The sequence below is a fragment of the Pipistrellus kuhlii genome, unplaced genomic scaffold (genome assembly GCF_014108245.1).
Source record: "Pipistrellus kuhlii isolate mPipKuh1 unplaced genomic scaffold, mPipKuh1.p scaffold_m20_p_44, whole genome shotgun sequence".
NCBI lineage: Eukaryota > Metazoa > Chordata > Mammalia > Chiroptera > Vespertilionidae > Pipistrellus > Pipistrellus kuhlii.
In genome coordinates, this window is record NW_023425545.1 from 3,072,142 (window position 1) to 3,089,515 (window position 17,374).

The window sequence follows — 17,374 nt, forward strand, 5'->3', positions numbered from 1 at the left end:
AGTCTGCAAAGCAAGGGGGGAGCAGCCTCTGCTTCAGGGGCGGGGGGGGGGGGGGGGTGCGGCCTGAGAGGCCGGTGGTGTCCAGGGCCCGAGGGAAACAGGTGGCCTACTTGGCTGGCTGCTGCTGACACCCATGAAAAGCCACAGTGCCTGTCCCGGCCACACGATCTGGGGTGGACACAAGGAACTGCTCCGCGTCCCAGGCAGAGGCCAGCACGCCCTGTCCTGCTCCTTTTCCTGGTGTGCCTTCCAGGCTGGCAGGCCCCGTGCCCTCGGTGCTGGGAGCCGCAGTGACTGCCCACGGTGCCTGGCCTGTGCCCGAAGCTACAGAGGCAGAGGCCCATGGCCCCAAGCCCCGGACCCTGGCCCGTCTCCCCAGGGTGCCGGCTCTTGTCTCTCAGGACCCAGGACACGCACGGGGTCCGGGAAGCTGGAGCGCGGCTCCACGCACAGGCCCCACAGGTCTGGCCCAGCCTGACAGAGCGTCGCAGCCTTCAGCAGGGCTGGGCGGCCGGTCGGGGGTGCGAGCTCTGCGGTTGTGTTACTTAAGTGAGGAGAGAGCAGCCCAAACCGATCCCCAGACCTCAGAGCACTGGGGCCGTCAGAGAAGACACCAGCGGTCTGGGCGGCCAGCGCACTAGGCCCTGGGGCTGCGCCGTGGGGCTGTCGGGCAGCAGGGTCCCTGGGCGTAGGCTCGGCTTCTGGAGATACTTTACGGAGATGACTCTAAGGCGTCTCCACACAGTAGTGACCCATCTAACAATGACCAGACCCCTGGGGAACTTGTGAACACGTGGCCCACGCTGCCAGCCTCAGGCCCCCAAGGCGGCTGGGAAGCGGCTGAGCTGTTCCCACGATGCTCCAGCCCGAGGGGAGCAGCGACAGCTCCGAGGAGGAGAACGCTGGAGGCCGAGGCCGGGCTGAGAGAGGCCCATCCGGTGCCGAGGACCTGGCCCCGCGGCAGATTCCACCTCCTGCAGGCCCCAGCTGCAGCAGAGTCAGCGCTGGACAGCGGACACTGCCCCCCAGTGGACCTGTGCCTCCCTCGGGTGCTGCCTGGTTTCCGGGTTGTCAGGACAGGGCGGAGCCAGCAGCAGGCAGAGGGTGAGAGGCAGGAGAGGCGAGCTGGGCCCCCTGGGCCGGAGGGCCTGGCCTAGAGAAGCGGAGGTGAGGTGGGGCCTGTGCTTGTCTCCTGCAGACGCAGGGAGGGCTGGGACACTCGCCCTTTAGGCCGGCCACCGTTTTACTTCCCGGGAAGGACGACGTTCTCTTCACCAGTCATCAGAGCCAGTTCCCGGGGAGCGGGCTCAGAGCGAACGCCCTGTCCACACGCTCCCTTCCTCCTGCCCGGCCCCGGCCCCTGGATGGCGCGGCCGCCTGTCCGCTCTCGGCCGGTCCCGGCACTGTGTCCTGGGTGCGGCCAGTCCAGAGCCCCCGACATCGTGTCCCGGCAACGGCGACGGGGCCTTCGGGGAGCGGTGTCCGCAGGCGAGGCCGCTCGGACCAGCACTTCCCTTTGTCCCCAGGGCCGTGAGGTGCAGACACTACGGCCAGCAGCCGCCTTCCTGCCTGTGGCTGTGGGCGGGCAGCCAGCTGACTCCCGGCACAGAGCCCGCTGCTCCCTCCGCCTCTGCCCGTCTCTCAGGGGCGCCTCTGTGCCCGTGTCTGAAGGGCCGTCCTCTTCTCCATCCTGTGTCCCTGACGGACTGACGGCGCCAGCACTGCCTGCGGGTTGGTCAGCGGCCCTGTGGGTTCCCGCCCCGTCATGTCTCACACTGGAAGGCGTCACCCACCCTGGGCCCTCGCAGCAGAGCGGGCGCAGGTCTGCAGGGCTTCTGGCGACGGGCTCCATGTGCCCTGCTCTCCTCTGTCCCAGCCGCCCGGGCATCCTCTCCCTCGGCCTTCTCCCCACCATCTGGGCTGCCTCCCAGCCACAGACACACACAGCCGGGCAGCTGTGGTGGGAACCTGGTGGCCTGGTTTGGGCAGAGGGACTGGCCACTTAGGCTTTTTGTGCCTCAAATTTCTCATCCAGGAAGTGACCTCCCCAAGGTCACAAGACGCTGGGACTGAGAGGAGGGGACGCAGGCCGGATGAGGCCACCCCCTTGCTTGTAAGTCCTGCTATCTGCAGTGTCTCCCTTCGCTCTGACAAGGGGATCAGTGACAGGAACTGCAGGGCGAGCAGTTGAGAGGGCAGCAGGGGACTAGCCTTAGGGCTGCGGGACGCGTCGCACCTGAGGGTACAGAGGTCTGGGCTCACTCGGCTGACGACAGGTCACGGCAGGGACAGGTCTGGGCCGGCAGAGGGCCTCTGGGAAGGGGCCCCTGCGGAGCGCTCTGTGACGCGGAGCCCTGGCTGGGACCACAGAGCGGACAGCAGCCACGGGTGCAGATCGTGGGCGGGCGCTCACCTGTCTCCCGAGGGCGACGCAGTCCGGAGCTGCGGGCGCCGCGGCGAGATGCTTCTCCAGCTCAGACACCTGCTTCTGCAGCTCCCGCACCTCCAGGAGCACCTGGTCCGCCTCGTGAGCCAGCTCCTGCCGGCCCGCGTCCCCCTGCAGGGGCTGCCACAGCACCTGGGCGTCAGGAGGCCGTCAGGAGGCCGCGGGGAGCGGGCGAGGGGGCGGCTCCGCGACGCGAGGGGAGGGGCAGGCGGAGGAGCGGGCCCGGAGCAGCAGGTAGAGGGTAAGAACCAGCACAGAGCGAGGCCCATTCTAGCCTCAGAGGGTCAAGTGCAGCGACCCTATCAGGGATTCCTGGCAAGTGCCATGCTCCTCGAATGGGTCACACACGAGCTAACCAAGGGGAGCACTGGATACACAGGCACCGTTCATTAAAAAATAAACAAAACCGCCGGGACCCGGTTGGCTCAGTGGATGGAGCTCAAGGGTCCTGGGTCTGATTCTGGTCAAGGGCATGTACCTTGGTTGTGGGCATATCCCCAGTGGGGGTGTGCAAGAGGCAGCTGATCGATGACTCACTCTCATCGATGTTTCTAATTCTCTATCTCTCTCCCTTCCTCTCTGTAAAAATCAATAAAATATATTTTAAAAAATAATAATAAAATAAAATAAAATAAAATAAAATAAACAAAACTGCCGGGACCGGGTTGGCTCAGTGGATGGAGCGTCGGCCTGTGGACTCAAGGGTCCCGGGTTCGATTCCAGTCAAGGGCATGTGCCTTGGTTGCGGGCACATTCCCACTGGGGAATGTGCAGGAGGCAGCTGATCGATGTTTCTCTCTCCACAATGTTTCTAGCACTCTATCCCTCTCCCTTCCTCTCTGTAAAAAATCAATAAAATATATATTTTAAAAATAAAAAAAATAAACAAAACCACGCCCAGGTGAACATGTCCCAAGCCGAGCAAATCATCTGTGGTTCCAGGACAAAGTGAGAGCCCAACCGCGACCTTGCACGGGGTGTAGGTGTGCGTGTGAGTGTGTGTGTGTGCGCCTGAGACTCCACGTGGATGGGCCCGGGAAGCATCGCAGATGTGACCCCCTTGCCCACATGTGCTTACAGAGCTGTGTCCCACGCACAGGAAGTGAAATGTATTTTCACTCGGATTCCCCACGCTGTCCACCGGGAGCACCCGCCCGGCAGAGACCGGCCGGCTCAGCAGGTCAGGCGGTACCTTTTCTCGGAGCCGGGCCACCAGGAAGCTCAGCAGACGCGCCCGGTCTCCCAGCCGCCTGAGCGCCAGCCCCAGCCCCAGGGACGCACCGTCAGCAGCCAGGGCTCCTCCTGCAGAGAGAGGCTCCGCCGTCAGAAAGTCGTCCAGGGCGGCGCAGCTCTGTCTCCACTGCCTCTCCTGCCCCGTCAACGGACGGGAGGAAGAGTGACTGGAGGGCCCGCGGAGAGAGAAAGGGAAGAGCGAGGCGCCTGCTGCGAGGGCTGCAGAGGGGCATGGACTCAGACTCCGAGGACGAGGGGACAGCGGCTGGGAATGGGGGTGAGGGGACAGCAGCTGGGAATGGGGGTGAGGGGACAGGAGCTGGGAAAGGGGTGAGGGGACAGCGGCTGGGAATGGGGGTGAGGGGACAACAGCTGGGAATGGGGGTGAGGGGACAGGAGCTGGGAAAGGGATGAGGGGACAGCGGCTGGGAATGGGGGTGAGGGGACAGTGGCTGGGAATGGGGGTGAGGGGACAGCGGCTGGGAATGGGGGTGAGGGGACAGGAGCTGGGAATGGGGGTGAGAGGACAGCGGCTGGGAATGGGGGTGAGGGGACAGGAGCTGGGAATGGGGGTGAGGGGACAGCGGCTGGGAATGGGGGTGAGGGGACAGGAGCTGGGAATGGGGGTGAGGGGACAGCGGCTGGGAATGGGGGTGAGGGGACAGGAGCTGGGAATGGGGGTGAGGGGACAGGAGCTGGGAATGGGGGGGAGGGGACAGGAGCTGGGAATGGGGGGGGAGGGGACAGCGGCTGGGAATGGGGGGGAGGGGACAGGGGCTGGGAATGGGGTGTGGGGACAGCGGCTGACTTGGGGCTGGGAATGGGGGGAGGGGACAGGAGCTGGGAATGGGGGTGAGGGGACAGGAGCTGGGAATGGGGGGAGGGGACAGGAGCTGGGAATGGGGGGGAGGGGACAGCGGCTGGGAATGGGGTGTGGGGACAGCGGCTGGGAATGGGGGGAGGGGACAGCGGCTGGGAATGGGGGGAGGGGACAGGAGCTGGGAATGGGGGGAGGGGACAGCGGCTGGGAAGGGGGTGTGGGGACAGCGGCTGACTCGGGGCTGGGAATGGGGGCCTGAGCTTGGCAGCTGCGCTGGGGTGACTGTTTAGAAGAAAGAGGGCGCTGCTGGGACCAGACTCTCACCGGGGGCGTCTGCTGTGGTGCCGGCACTGGGCCGGGCGTCTGCGGGAGACGCGGGTGTCTTCGAAGGCTGCAGTGCCTCTCCCAGCTGCTCCTCCAGGGTTTTGAACTTACCCTTCAGATTTCGTATTTCTGCTTCCAGAGCCAGAACATAACCTGACAAAAGCCCCCTGTGAACACGGGCACGGGCAGGGACACACCCTGCGAGGCCCGCATCCCAGGAGCGGCTGCCCCGCCCCGCCCCGTCCGCCCCTCGGTGTCGGCACCCAGGTGCCTCTCCCCATCCCCAGAGCGCCGTGTCCAGGGAGCAGCTGTCCAGGCTCTCAGGGAGTGCTCAGCAGCCGGGAGCAAACAGCATCCAGACGCCCCCACAGCCCCAGGGCCCCCCTGAATGGGGCGGCGTGCTGAACGGGGCGCTGTCCCTGCTCGGAGGTATTGCGCACCCCTCACTTTTCTCTTCCTCTTCACAAGAAGCTTCTATCCTACGCGAAGAACTGACGTGAGACCCTCCCGGAGGCCGTCCACCACGGGACCTGCACCTCTCCGAGCCCAGGGACGCGTCCGGTCTCCCCGCTCACCGGGCGCAGCGTCTGCCGGGGAGCCCGAGGCTGCAGCGTCTCCCGCTGGCTGGGCGGGGGGGAGCACCTGCTCGCTCAGAGCCTCCATCTCGGCCCTCATCTGTGCGACCGCGTGGCGCAGGCTGGCGTTCTGCTCCTGCAGCCGCTGGATCTCCCCGGACGGGAAAGGCGCGCTCGCCTCCTCCCCCTGGTGCGGAGGGGGCCCCTGCACACCAGGAGAGGGGGTGTTATGGTGCCAGCGAGGCCTGGCCCGCCCCGCCGGCTCCCTGCATCCCCTCAAACCCTGCAGCGGCCTTCCTTCCTCAGCTAAAGGCGTGTGAAGCTCTCTTCCTTCTCAGTCTCACAAACAAGACCGTTTTGGGGCGAAGGGGCTCGTCCTTTTCAGTCAAAAAAGCCACGAGCCACCGGCTAGCTGCCTGTGACGTAAAGACGCTGCAGCGAGGCCGTGGGGAAAGGAACCCTGTGCCCTGGGACAGGGCGGCGCCCGCGGCCGCTGGGAGACGCCTGGGGTCCTCAAACAGCTGCCCCGGCTGTGCTCTGCCCCGCAGTGCGTCCAGGGTGGCCCGGGGACAGGTGAGCCCACACGGAAGCAGCCAGATGTGGGCGCCCTCACATGCCCCGTGGATGCCTGAGCCACAGAACAGGACCTGGGGATGGGCTCAGCACGGACAGGGATGAACCAGGAAGGTCTGAGAGGGACAGTCCAGGGCTTAAAGCACCGTCGCCACACACCGGCACAGGGCCCGAGGAAAACAAGAGCCAGGGAAGAGCCAGCGCAGCTCAGGGTTCATAGGGCCAGGGCACAGGTGCAGGCTGTGCTCCCTCCCCAGTGGGGGGCGTGCAGGAGGCAGCCGGTCAGCGAGCCTCTCATCACTGGTGTTCCTCTCCCTCTCCTTCTAACCTCCCTTTCTGACATCAACAGAAATATATTAAAGGAAACAAAAGAACCACAGGGCATCTGCAGAGATGAAATGTACGTCATCCGAAACAAAAACTGACCGTAGGACAGGCCCAGAGCAGATCAGAGAAAAGATGGAGAGCATACACAACCGATGCTCAGACTCAGCACAAGCAGACACAGGAGCCCAGGCCAGTGCCCGGCAGCAGGGGGATTAGACACCTGGGGGCAGGGCGGGCAGGGCGCTCACCGGCACCTCCTGCTCAGGGCTGAGCCCGTGGTCCCTCAGGGCCTGCAGGGCCTGGTCTCTCTCCAGCGTCAGGGCCCTCAGCACCACCTCCTGGTCTCGCAGCCTCTGCTCCGCCTCCTGGAGCTTGGCGGCGATCTGGGGAAAGGCGGACTCGTCACCTGGGGATCAGGAGAGCAGCACCAGCGCCGTCCGCGCCAGTGCCTAAGAGGCAGCCGGAGCGACCCGAGGAGAAGCGCCACGGAGACACGTGGTGCCCGGGCGCCCCTCAGCACCGGGCAGCCGCGGGATCCGGACGTCGCCGCCCTCGCCCACCACCCGCTGCCCCACCTGCTGCGTGCGGTCGGGAGAAACAGGGAGTGAGACACGGGCAGGGCGGTGGCAGGCAGGGACACACTGATCACAGCTCCGCTGTCAGGGCACACGCTCCGTGAGGACACGTTTCCAATGAAAGGGCGGCTGGTGAGCCCAGACGGCTCGGGGACGCCAGGCCGGGGGGGGAGCGGAGCGCACCTGCGCCCTGGCCGAGGCCAGCCCCTGCACCAGCCCCTCGGACTGGAGGTAGTGGTCCCGCTCGAGGCCCTCGCAGCGCCGCTGCCAGTCCAGGCCCAGCTGCACCTTGTCCCGCTCAAGGCTCTGCTCCCTCTCCACCGCCAGGGACAGCTCCCGCTGGTACCTACAGGGCCAGAACCGCACGGTGAGCGTCACCCCGGCCCCCAGGGCCACGATAAACAGGTTTCACACTTGTCAGCAGCCGGCAGAAACCTGCGAGGACAGAGGCGAGACCTCGTGGATCGCACAGCCCAGCCGGGTCCCCATCAGACCGTTACACCATAAAGCCACAAACAAACATGTACACAATAGTTTTCTATTAAGTTAGAAATTAAGTTAGAAATGGGTAGGAATGCCCTAACCGGTGTGGCTCAGTGGATAGAGCATCGGCCTGTGGACTCAAGGGTCTCAGTTCGATTCTGGTCAGGGGCACATATTTTGCTTGTGGGCTCATCCCCAGTAAAATGTTTCTAACTCTCTATCCCTCTCCCTCTCAGTAAAAAATCAATTAAAAAAATATATATATATTTTAATATATTTTATTGATTTTTTACAGAGAGGAAGGGAGAGAGATAGAGAGCTAGAAATGTCGATGAGAGAGAAACATCGACCAGCTGCCTCTTGCACTCCTGAGGCTCCTACTGGGGATGTGCCCGCAACCAAGGTACATGCCCTTAACCAGAATCGAACCTGGGACCTTTCAGTCTGCAGACCGACGCTCTACCACTGAGCCAAACTGGTTTCGGCCTAAAATATATTTTTAAAAAAGAAATCAGTAGTAACAAAATGGTACCTGAAAATCCCCAAATAGAAGGGAATTAAGCAACACCTTTCTAAGTAACCCATGGGCCTGGGGGAGGGGTCTAATGCAGGTTGACAGAAGATCTGATTTTGGGTGGTGAGCACACAGTGCAACATGCAGATCTTGTAACATAGAACTGACACATGAAACTTGTATGTTCATGTTAACCACTGTCATCCCAACCAATTTAACCAAAAAAGGGACCCACAGACCAAAGAACCACCACAGGGAAATCAGGAAATAATTCACGGACTCCTCTGAGGACCCTGAGAGACAGCCCAGCATCACACGCTTGCGTTTCTTTGCAAAGGGGTCGCCCTTACAGTCCAGACTCCACCAGGGGAGCCGCCAGAAGAGCTTGGAGTTCAAGCCGAAGAGACAGAAGGCGTACCCCAGGGGAGCGCAGGTATCGGGGAGACTGAAGACAGAAAGACGGAGAAAATCTCTCTATGTGTTTCTTGTCTTTCTTCCCCAACAGGGTGTGAAAGGGACTCAGTGCCATGACGAGGGCGCCAGGCCGGGTCCGAGGGGACATCACCTGCCCACGTCCTGCTGGCACCGGGCCAGCTGTGCCCGCAGCTGCGCCGTGTCCTCCTGCAGCGACTGGACCTGCAGGTCCTTGGAGGTCGTCTCCTTCGACAGCTGAGCGAGCTGTGCATCCCAGCCGGCTCTCAGAGCGGACGCCTCTTCCCGGAGCCTGGGCAGGAAGGCAGCTGGAGTGGGAGAGGTTCTTGGGCGAGATCTCACACCCAGCAGACACTCGCACACTCACACTCACACCACCTGCACGTACTCATGCACACACTAGCACTCACTCTTACACATGCACACGCACACGCACACGCACACGCACACGCACACACACGCAGGCCTCAGGGAGATGCTGCAGATCATGCCGTCTCCACACTTGCGTCCACGCCAGGGAGACCTCACTGAGAGGAGCAGAGGGACCACCCCACCCAGGCACCCCAGGGACCGGCTGAGCCCCTGCCAGGAGCCGGGCCTGAGCCTGGCTCTCGGGCCATTCTTGCACCCCGCGCCTGCCTTGCACAGCACTCCACGTGGACATTCAGTGTGTATTTCCAAACTGACTAGTAAAATGAGGGTCTATACTGACCTTAAGTTCCCCAGTAAAGTCACCGAAAACCGGGTAAATTTCACAAGACAGCCTTAGGGAGGGGAGGGGAAGGGAGGAGAGGAGAGGGGAGGGGAGGGGAGGAAGCGTGGCAGACCTGGGAGGCCTGGCACCAGCGGGCACACACTCTGTGAGTGACTCGGGCCAGCTCCTCCGCCCACCCACTGTCCCACCGAGTGGATCAAGAACCACCAAGGGAGCCTCAGGAGGCCACTGAGCAGGCTCTGCCTCCTGGTGTCCATGCCGTGGTTCCTTTAAGCAGAAACAGCACTGGCAGAGCCTCCTCAGGAGGAGACAGGCATTCTCGGCAACAGGAGCGCAGAGCTGAGCACGTGACACTGGAAGTGCGTTATTTAATTATCTCCGTGAGCCCGCCAGAGACCGGAGCTCCATCGGCCCAATTACAAAGGTCTCCCTCCGGTGGGCACAGTCCCCCGGGCGCCCGGCGCCCTGGGACACACGTGGCTGGGAAGCCGGGAAGAAACCAGCTCAGAGCCGAAACCGGTTTGGCTCAGTGGATAGAGCCTCAGCCTGCGGACTGACGGGTTGCAGGTTCAATTCTGGTCAAGGGCATGTACCTTGGTTGCGGGCACATCCCCAGTAGGGGGCGTGCAAGAGGCAGCTGATCTATGACTCTCTCTCATCAATGTTTCTAACTATCTCTTTCCCTTCCTCTCTGTAAAAAATCAGTAAAATGTATATTTTTTTTAAAAAAAGGAAAACAAAAAGAAACCAGCTCAGGGAGAAACGGGCCCACGGGTGCGTCTGCCGTGGAAACCTGGCTGGTGGTTCCTTACAAGTAATCTACTTCCCACCCAACTCAGCACACCACTTCTGGGCCCGACGGAACGGAGCTGAGCGGAGACCAAACAGACCCAGCGCCAATGCTCCCAGCAGGGCTCCCAGCAGCCAGCGGGCAGACACCGTCACAGAGGCTGGGTAAACAAAGGGCGCCCTCCACAGGACACAGCGTAACCCAGGGCCGGCGGGCCCTCAGAGCCAGGCTCCGACAGAGGGAGAGTGGGGGCCGGGTGCGAGTGCACGGTGACAGGCTGTCTGGGGAACAGGCTCTGAGGGTGGAGCGTGGTGATGGCCACACAGCAGCGTGCAGTGCTCAATGCCAGAGCTCTCCATTTACCACAAACGGCTGCGCACCTTCCACGCGTATCAACTGCACAATCTCACAGCCGGACTGTCACGGTGTGACCCACGCCGGCCCCCTGGGCCCAGCCCCGCACTCACTTGTCCATGGCGGCGTCCTTCTCCTTCAGGGCATCCGCCTGCCTCCACTCGGCCCTGCGCACCTGCAGCTCCCGGGCCTCGCACTGCGCCTGCAGCTCCAGCACCCGGGCCTCCAGCGCCCGCAGCTGCTCCGCGTGAGCGCCCTTCACCGACGCCAGCACCGCGTCCCTCTCCCTGGCCGCACGGTCGAGCTCCTGGTGCCTGTGAGACGGAGCGTGTGTCCCGAGAGGAAGCCGTGGTGTCCCTGCTGACGGCGGGGCTCCAGGCCAGTGCTTTCCTGTCTCACAGGACACCCTCAGGCACCCAGACAGCTGTGGGGGGCCCGCACAGCCACCGGGCTCACAGCACTGAGTGCGCGAGCGTCTCCCGGGAAGTGGAGCGCGCGCGCTGGGCCTCGGGTGCGGAAGCACAGGCTCCATTCCCTCTCAGCCTCCCAGGCCCGCGGTTCCACGGCCCCTCTGAGCAGGAGGCGTCAGGCCCACGTCAGCCTTTGTGAAGCCCACTGCGCGCACTGCCTCTTCTCTGGCACACGTCTAACGCAGGTGCACGTCACGTGAGTTGCTGCCGGGTGTGGGACGCAGGCAGCCCCACGCAGGCCTGGGAGCCATGGACGTGCCATTTGGTAGAAGAGGCCCCCGAGGAGCAGACAGACGGCCTCTTAGCATTCCTGACTGTATGGTCTTCCTGTGGTTTTGTAAACGTAACGCCTTCATTTAGGAGCAGAGCCTGTGACCGCAGCCAAGTCTGTTCGGTTTCGAACACGTGCCTGCTGCCCGCAGGAGGCGCCATTCTACCGGATAACGCTGCCTGGGGAGGAGCAGGGACAGGAGCGGAGGAAAGGGCAGTGAAGCTTCCACAGCCAAGTGTGGGCTCCGCACTTTAAATACACGTTTGCTGAGTTCAGACAGGGAGAGAGAAATGTCAGTGACGAGGGAGAATCATGGAGCGGCTGCCCCCTGCATACCCCCTACTGGGGGTGGAGCCCACAACCTGGGCCTAGGCCCTGACTGTGACCTCTGTGACCTCCTGGTTTCTGAGTCGAGGCTCAACCACCGAGCCAGGCCGACTGGGCTGCACTTTCACTGTAACGGAAGTGGGTGTGCCTCGCCCTGGCACAGGGGCGTGTCAGAGAACAGGTCAGCTCTCGAAGACAGTATGTAAGGTGCTGGAAATGACATTCATGCTCAGCATTTCAGGTGGTAATTTAAGCGGTTCGGGATGCACACTTGAAAACACAGCGAGCTGAAACCGGTTTGGCTCAGTGGCTAGAGGGTCAGTCTGTGGACTGAAGGGTCCCGGGTTCAATTCCGGTCATGGACCTTGGTTGCAGGCACATCCCCAGTGGGGGGTGTGCAAGAGGCAGCTGATGGATGATTCTCTCTCATCGATGTCGCTAACTATCCCTCTCTCTTCCTCTCTGTAGAAAAAATCAATAAAATACATTTAAAAAAAGAAAAAGCATAGCAAGGGGAACGGGTCTCCCCACCTCCCTGCCCACGCCGGCACCCACGGCGTCCCTGCTGCAGCCCACGCCGCCCCCACGGACACGGGCCAGAAACACTCACTTCCTCCGGAAGGTCTCCTGCTCCGTGTGCAGGGCGAGCTGCAGGGACTGGAGCTTGTCCTCCAGGTCTTTTATCCTGAGGAGAACCGAGTGTGAGCGGAAAGCCGCCGCCGTGGCCAGGCCCCCGGGCCCGGAGGGACCCGCACCGGGCGTCCTTCACGGCGGCGAGGTCCCGCAGCTCCCAGGCAGCTCGCTGCAGCCGCTCCTCCAGCTCCGCCTTGGCCTCCTGCGCGTCCTGCAGGGCCCCGGCCGCCTGGGCCCCGGCCCCTCTCAGCGCCGCCAGCTCCTTGGTCAGAAGCTTCACCTGGAAACATGAAGAGGCTTCAGGATGAGGCTGTGAGCACACCCATCGGGATCGGGATCGGAGGCCGGCAGCTCCCCCCACGGCCCTAGGACAGCACCGCACCCCACGGGGCCACGTGACCCAGCCGGCCAGTGTTCCTGCTTCACTTCCTCACGTGGTGTGAATTCTATTTAGGTCTGGACTGACACAGACAGGTGGAAGCTGAGAGAATGCGGCTGAAATCCTGCACACTCCATTTTAACGTAACCTCTCTGCCTGTTTCCTCGACTAACGTGGGGGACAGAACAGCTGCTGCCCTAACAGCTCCAGTGTGAGCTCTGCTGCCCTGGGGCAGGTGCTGGGATCTGGAACCCTCTCGCACAGCAGGTGGGGCAGGGCCTGCAGCTGGGACTCCCACAGCACCCCCACGGCCTCCTTACAGGAGTGTCCTCCCCTCCCCTGGCACTCGGAAGTCCCCACAGTGGCCGGGTGAGGGTCGCTGTGGGCAGCCCAGCCTTGCGATCTGGATGCCTCTGGCCCTGGGGCAGGCGGGGCCCACAGACTCTGGTGTCTGTGCCAGGAACTGAGACCAGGGATGGGCTCCAGCCACGGAGAACCACAGGGTCCTGGACCCCTGATGGTGAGTGCTGCCCATGGACTGCAGGCCTGGGGGAGGCTGGCAGCAGGGCAGCCTTGCTGACCACTAGTGCTGGGCTTCCGTCCCATGAGCCCCAACCAGGGCTGCTGGGCAGGCCAGGCGTCGCCCCTTTCACCTCCCCTGCACGGCTCCCTCCCCTCAGGCTGGTCCTTGCCTCTGGCCGTGTGGCCTCACCACTAGAGGCCCTGGCAGATGCCGTTACCTTGAGCTCGTGGGTCAGGACGGTGCTGCTCATGCTGTCGGCGTGCAGCCGGAACCCGTGCTCACGCTTCTGCACTTCAGATTCGAACTCCAGCAGCAGCTCCTGGGGGTGGCGGTGGGATGGGAGAGGGTGAGCAGGCGGACAGCCGGACCCAGGGTGCACACAGAGCCTCAGGCATCTCGGAGGGCAGGCCTGGTGGCAGGCCGCCCTGCAGCTGCAACCCCTCGCTTTCTGCTCCTCTGCCTGCACACGCTGAGCTACAGGCAGCCCAGGGCAAGTGTAAAGGCTGAGGACCAGACACGAGCCCTGTCAGACCACCACTCCCAACGGCTTTGCCGAGGGTTCTGGGTCTCCGTGAGCCGTGCTCATGCCCACCAGCCATTCCTCTGACCTGCTGGTTTCCTGCTAGACAGACAGGCAACCGATTGGTCAATCCTACCCCACGCCGCCCGTTACACCAGGCCCTTCCCAGCTTCGCCCACGGCTCGTTCTAAAGGCAGACGCCATAGACCAGTGGTTGGCAAACTCATTAGTCAACAGAGCCAAATATCAACAGTACAATGGTTGAAATTTCTTTTGAGAGCCAAGCTTTTTAAATTTAAACTATATAGGTAGGTACATTGTTATTAACTTAATTAGGGTGCTCCTAAGCTGGCCTTTGCTAAAAACTCAAGGTGCCGAAGAGCCGCACGTGGCTCACGACCCGCAGTTTGCCGACCACTGCCATGGACCATGACGGCGATAATCCGGCCCACTCACCAGCAGTGCGCATCCCAGCGCGCCCGGCACGCCCAGCCCATTTCTCCCGGCATTTGAAGCATCCTCCTCCCACCCTCCTCTGTGCTTCTCGGTGTCTGTCCTGCTCCCTCCCGTCTTCTTAGTGGCGCCCCTTCCCAGGATGCACCCCGCAGTTCACCCCTCCTCCCCCACACAGCCTCCCGGTCCCGCCGGCTGCAGCCACTGCACAGCTGCCCCGGCCTGTCCCTGCAGCCCCTGCAGCCCCTCTCCTGGGCCCCTCCCAGGTCCTGCCCCCAGGATGCCCCCCAGTGTGACAGCTGGGCCCACCCGTCAGGTCCTGCCTGCAGGTACGGGAGCCGGGAGCCAGCACTTCGGCCTCTGTCCCATCTTTCAGGCTCACTGGCTCCGCCTCCTGTGAGCGTGCAGCTGGGCTGCGGTCAGGGTGGGGATCCCAGTGTGCAGAGCTGGGACCGGGCTTCCCCAGAGGGTGGGTGGGTGTAGACAGAGGAGCCATGAGGGCTGAGCCTCGTGATTTGGGATGCAGGGAGCCTGCGGCCGGGCCCCACACCTGCCCGTCATGAATGCCCGGCTGTCGCTCTCAGATGGGACTGAAAAGCCGATCCTTTTCTGTTTGTACCCTCTGAGGAGCAAAACGAAGTACCCGGGTCATGTGAGTAATCCTACTGGAACCAGAATGTGAACGTCCTTGCATTCTCTCGTCCTGAGGTGCTACAGGCCCAAGCACTGCCGTCTGTGGCCGCCAGGGGGCAGGCGGAGCCCAGCCTGTGACCGAAGGAAGTCAGCCCAGGACCAGAACCCCAGCCCGGCAATGCTGCTCAGCCACGGCTGGCCTGTCCCCACCTCATGCAGCCCCCGGGGACCTCTCCTGCTCGCCCCCTGCCAGGGCTCTGCAACCCAGTGCCCCCCTGGCCTGGCCTCACCCCGAGGTCCAGCCCCCACAGCTCCTCTGCTACACCCACCCAGCCTCCGGGGAAGCCCAGGTCCCAGCTCTGCACACTGGGACCCCCACCCTGACGGCAGCCCCGCAGCCCTTCAGCTGGGATCCCACAGAGGACAGTTACCGGTGTCGTCCTCCGGACCCAGGACACCGGGCGGGCAGTCCACACAGGCCTGGGAGCGCCTCCTACCTGCCTCTGCAGAGCCAGCTCGCCGTCCAGTTCCTGGAGCTTCCTCTCCAGTTGCCACTTGAGCTTCTCGTACTGTTCCCGCTGGCGATCGACCTCCACATTCTTGTCGCTGGCAAGGACAGCAGCAGCAAGAGGAGCCCCGTGAGCAGCGCTCAGAGGACGAAGCCCAGAGCCGTGAGTGTGAGCTGGTACTTTGCTTTGGCAGGGGCGGCTTCAGCAGGGCCCAGGGCAGCACATACACCCATCCGGAGCCTGCACACCACAGGCCTGTGCTGCCTGGGCCTGTGCTTTGACCAGATCCGAAGAGGGACATCTCGGTGTACAGGCTGACGCCGCCCACTGAGCACACTGGCCCAGGCCACAGGGTCCTGTTTACCAGGAGCGGGATGGCCTGATGTCAGCATCTCATTACCGGGAGCGTGATGGAGACGCTGCCTGCTCCAGAGAGGCAGGACCCGGCGGGGTGGGGTGGGTGGCCAGCGCTGTGCCTGTCGGGGAATGGGCCCAACACCCACAGCACAGGCCCGGCACCCATCCCACAGGCCGGCGTGTGAGGGAGGCGCAGGTGCCCCACCTGTGGGCCTGCTCCAGCGCCAGGCGGTGCTCCTGCAGCTTCAGCTGGAGCTGCTGCTGCAGGTCCTCCCGCCTCCGGGCCTCCGCGGCCAGCGCCTGCCGCAGCTTGGCCGCCTCGATCTTGAGCTCACTCGCCTCGGCCTGCCTGGCCTCCTGCAGCCTCTGCGCCTGGGCGAAGGCGGCGTCGTAGCGCTCCAGCTCCCGGTCCCGCTCCTCCAGCAGCTGCAGGTTGTAGACGAAGTCCTCCTGCAGGCGCCGCAGCCACCCCTCGGCCTCCTCCAGCCGGCGCTGCGCGTCCTGCAGCGCCGCCTCCTGCAGCCGGGCGCGCTGGGCCTGCAGCGCACGCCACTCCTCCTCCTTGCGAGCCAGCAGCTCGCTCAGGGCCTGCTCCGAGGGCGGCGGCAGCATGGCGGCAGCTGGAGGGAGGGGGGGGGCGCAGGCTCGTGAGGGAGGCACTGTCCTCACACAGAGCCACCTCAGAGCCGTGGGGAGGCACTGTCCTCACAAAGGAAGCAGCTCGGGGCCCGCTCCCCGCTGACACGGGGCAGTGAGCTCTGCCTGTGAACCCAGCCCCCGGCACAGACAGGTGCTCAGTAAACCCGAAGAAAGAGAAGGGAGGAAGGAAGGGGAGGAGGGGAGCAAGGAAACGCCTCTCAGGATGGGAGCGGATCTGGACCGTGAGCCCCTGGCACGGGGCTGGGCATGGAGCAAAGCCTACTCCCTCCGCCGCCTCCCCCTGAGCCCGGGCCCAGCTCCTCTGCCCCCTCCCTTTGGACCGGGCTCAGGGCCGTCTGCCCCCCGCAGGCCTGTGTCTGCCCGTGAGGGCGCGGTAATGACACCAGGAGGCTTCACCGGAGCCGCTGTGGAGGGGAGAGGCCTCCATCCTCGGAGACCAGCCTGGGCTCACTGGCAGGGGTGAGGGCTGACGGTGAGCAGGCTTTCCCCTGAGAACCCTGCAACACGCCTCCCCGAGGCCGTTCCACAAAACAGGCGGACCTGCCGAAACCGGTGTGGCTCCGTGAATAGAGCCTCGGCCTGCAGACTTAAGGATCCCAGGTTCGATTCCGGTCAAGGGCATGTACCTTGGTTGCGGGCATATCCCCAGTAGGGGGTGTGCAAGAGGCAGCTGGTCAATGTTTCTCTCTCATTGATGTTTCTAACTCTCTCTTCCTCTCTGTGAAAAAATCAATAAAATATATTTAAAAAGAAAAAAAACAGGCAGACCTGAGCAGCTGGGGCAATGGGTGCCCACTGAGGGCCGGAAGCCGGACCAGAGTCCTTTCCCGGTGGCTCCGGGTCGGGGAGGGGGAGCCGGACCAGACACCCAGTGGCTCCGGGTCAGGGGAGGGGCTGGGCGGGTGCCGGCGGGGCGGAGCGGCCGGAGAGGCTAACGGTGCACAGGGGCTGTGTGCTCAGCGCCGTGGGCCCGGCCAGCCTGCGGGGGCCCCGCCGGACCCGCCCGGGCTCTGGGGGCGCAGACGGGGCCGGACCTCAAAGCCCCGAGGTTTTCCACGGAAAGCGGCCGGAAGCGGCGAGTGAGGCCCCGCCCACGCCCACGCCCACGCCCGCGCCCGCGCCCCGCGCCCCGCGCCCCGCGCCCGGACCCCACCAGCCTCCGCTGGTCCCGCCGCGTTGCCATAGCAACTCGAGTCCGTCCCCCGGGTCCGGGCGAGCTCGGTGCAGCGCTTGGGTCCCGCCGGCCAGAAACACAAGCCGGGCTTCTTCCGGTTCCTCCCGCCGGCCACACGCTGTCTGGCGCCCGGGCGTCAAGGGGCGCGGGGGCCCGCCGGCTCCAGCGGCTCAGCCTCGGGAGGAGGCCCGGGCCGCCGCGGGTGTCGGGGAGGGCGGGAGGCGACCGAGGCTTCACCCGCTGAGCTCGGGCGCCGGAAGCGAGCTCCCGAGGGTGGGCTGAGCGGGCGCGGGCGGGGCGCACT

At 63.9% G+C, this 17,374-nt stretch overlaps 1 protein-coding gene across 4 annotated transcripts in view; it reads right to left on the bottom strand.

The window, feature by feature from the left end:
• Positions 1–17,281, bottom strand: part of CCDC57 (coiled-coil domain containing 57) — a 33,324-nt gene extending 16,043 nt beyond the window's left edge. Inside the window, exons 1-14 of one of the 4 annotated variants that reach the window (XM_045572249.1) lie at positions 16,665–17,281; positions 15,442–15,856; positions 14,868–14,976; positions 12,982–13,083; positions 11,985–12,142; positions 11,840–11,914; positions 10,275–10,475; positions 8,436–8,594; positions 7,057–7,219; positions 6,547–6,681; positions 5,399–5,603; positions 4,824–4,976; positions 3,639–3,748; positions 2,414–2,578 (exon numbers count right to left, since the gene is read on the bottom strand). In XM_045572249.1, the coding sequence (XP_045428205.1) occupies positions 2,414–2,578; positions 3,639–3,748; positions 4,824–4,976; positions 5,399–5,603; positions 6,547–6,681; positions 7,057–7,219; positions 8,436–8,594; positions 10,275–10,475; positions 11,840–11,914; positions 11,985–12,142; positions 12,982–13,083; positions 14,868–14,976; positions 15,442–15,848 (2,142 nt within the window). In that variant the 5' untranslated portion in view covers positions 15,849–15,856; positions 16,665–17,281. Of the gene's footprint in view, positions 1–2,413; positions 2,579–3,638; positions 3,749–4,823; positions 4,977–5,398; positions 5,604–6,546; positions 6,682–7,056; positions 7,220–8,435; positions 8,595–10,274; positions 10,476–11,839; positions 11,915–11,984; positions 12,143–12,981; positions 13,084–14,867; positions 14,977–15,441; positions 16,522–16,664 lie in introns of those variants that run through there. The other 3 variants (XR_006739907.1, XM_045572250.1, XM_045572251.1) reach the window with 3 other exon arrangements.
• Between the last annotated feature and the right edge of the window lie 93 nt (positions 17,282–17,374).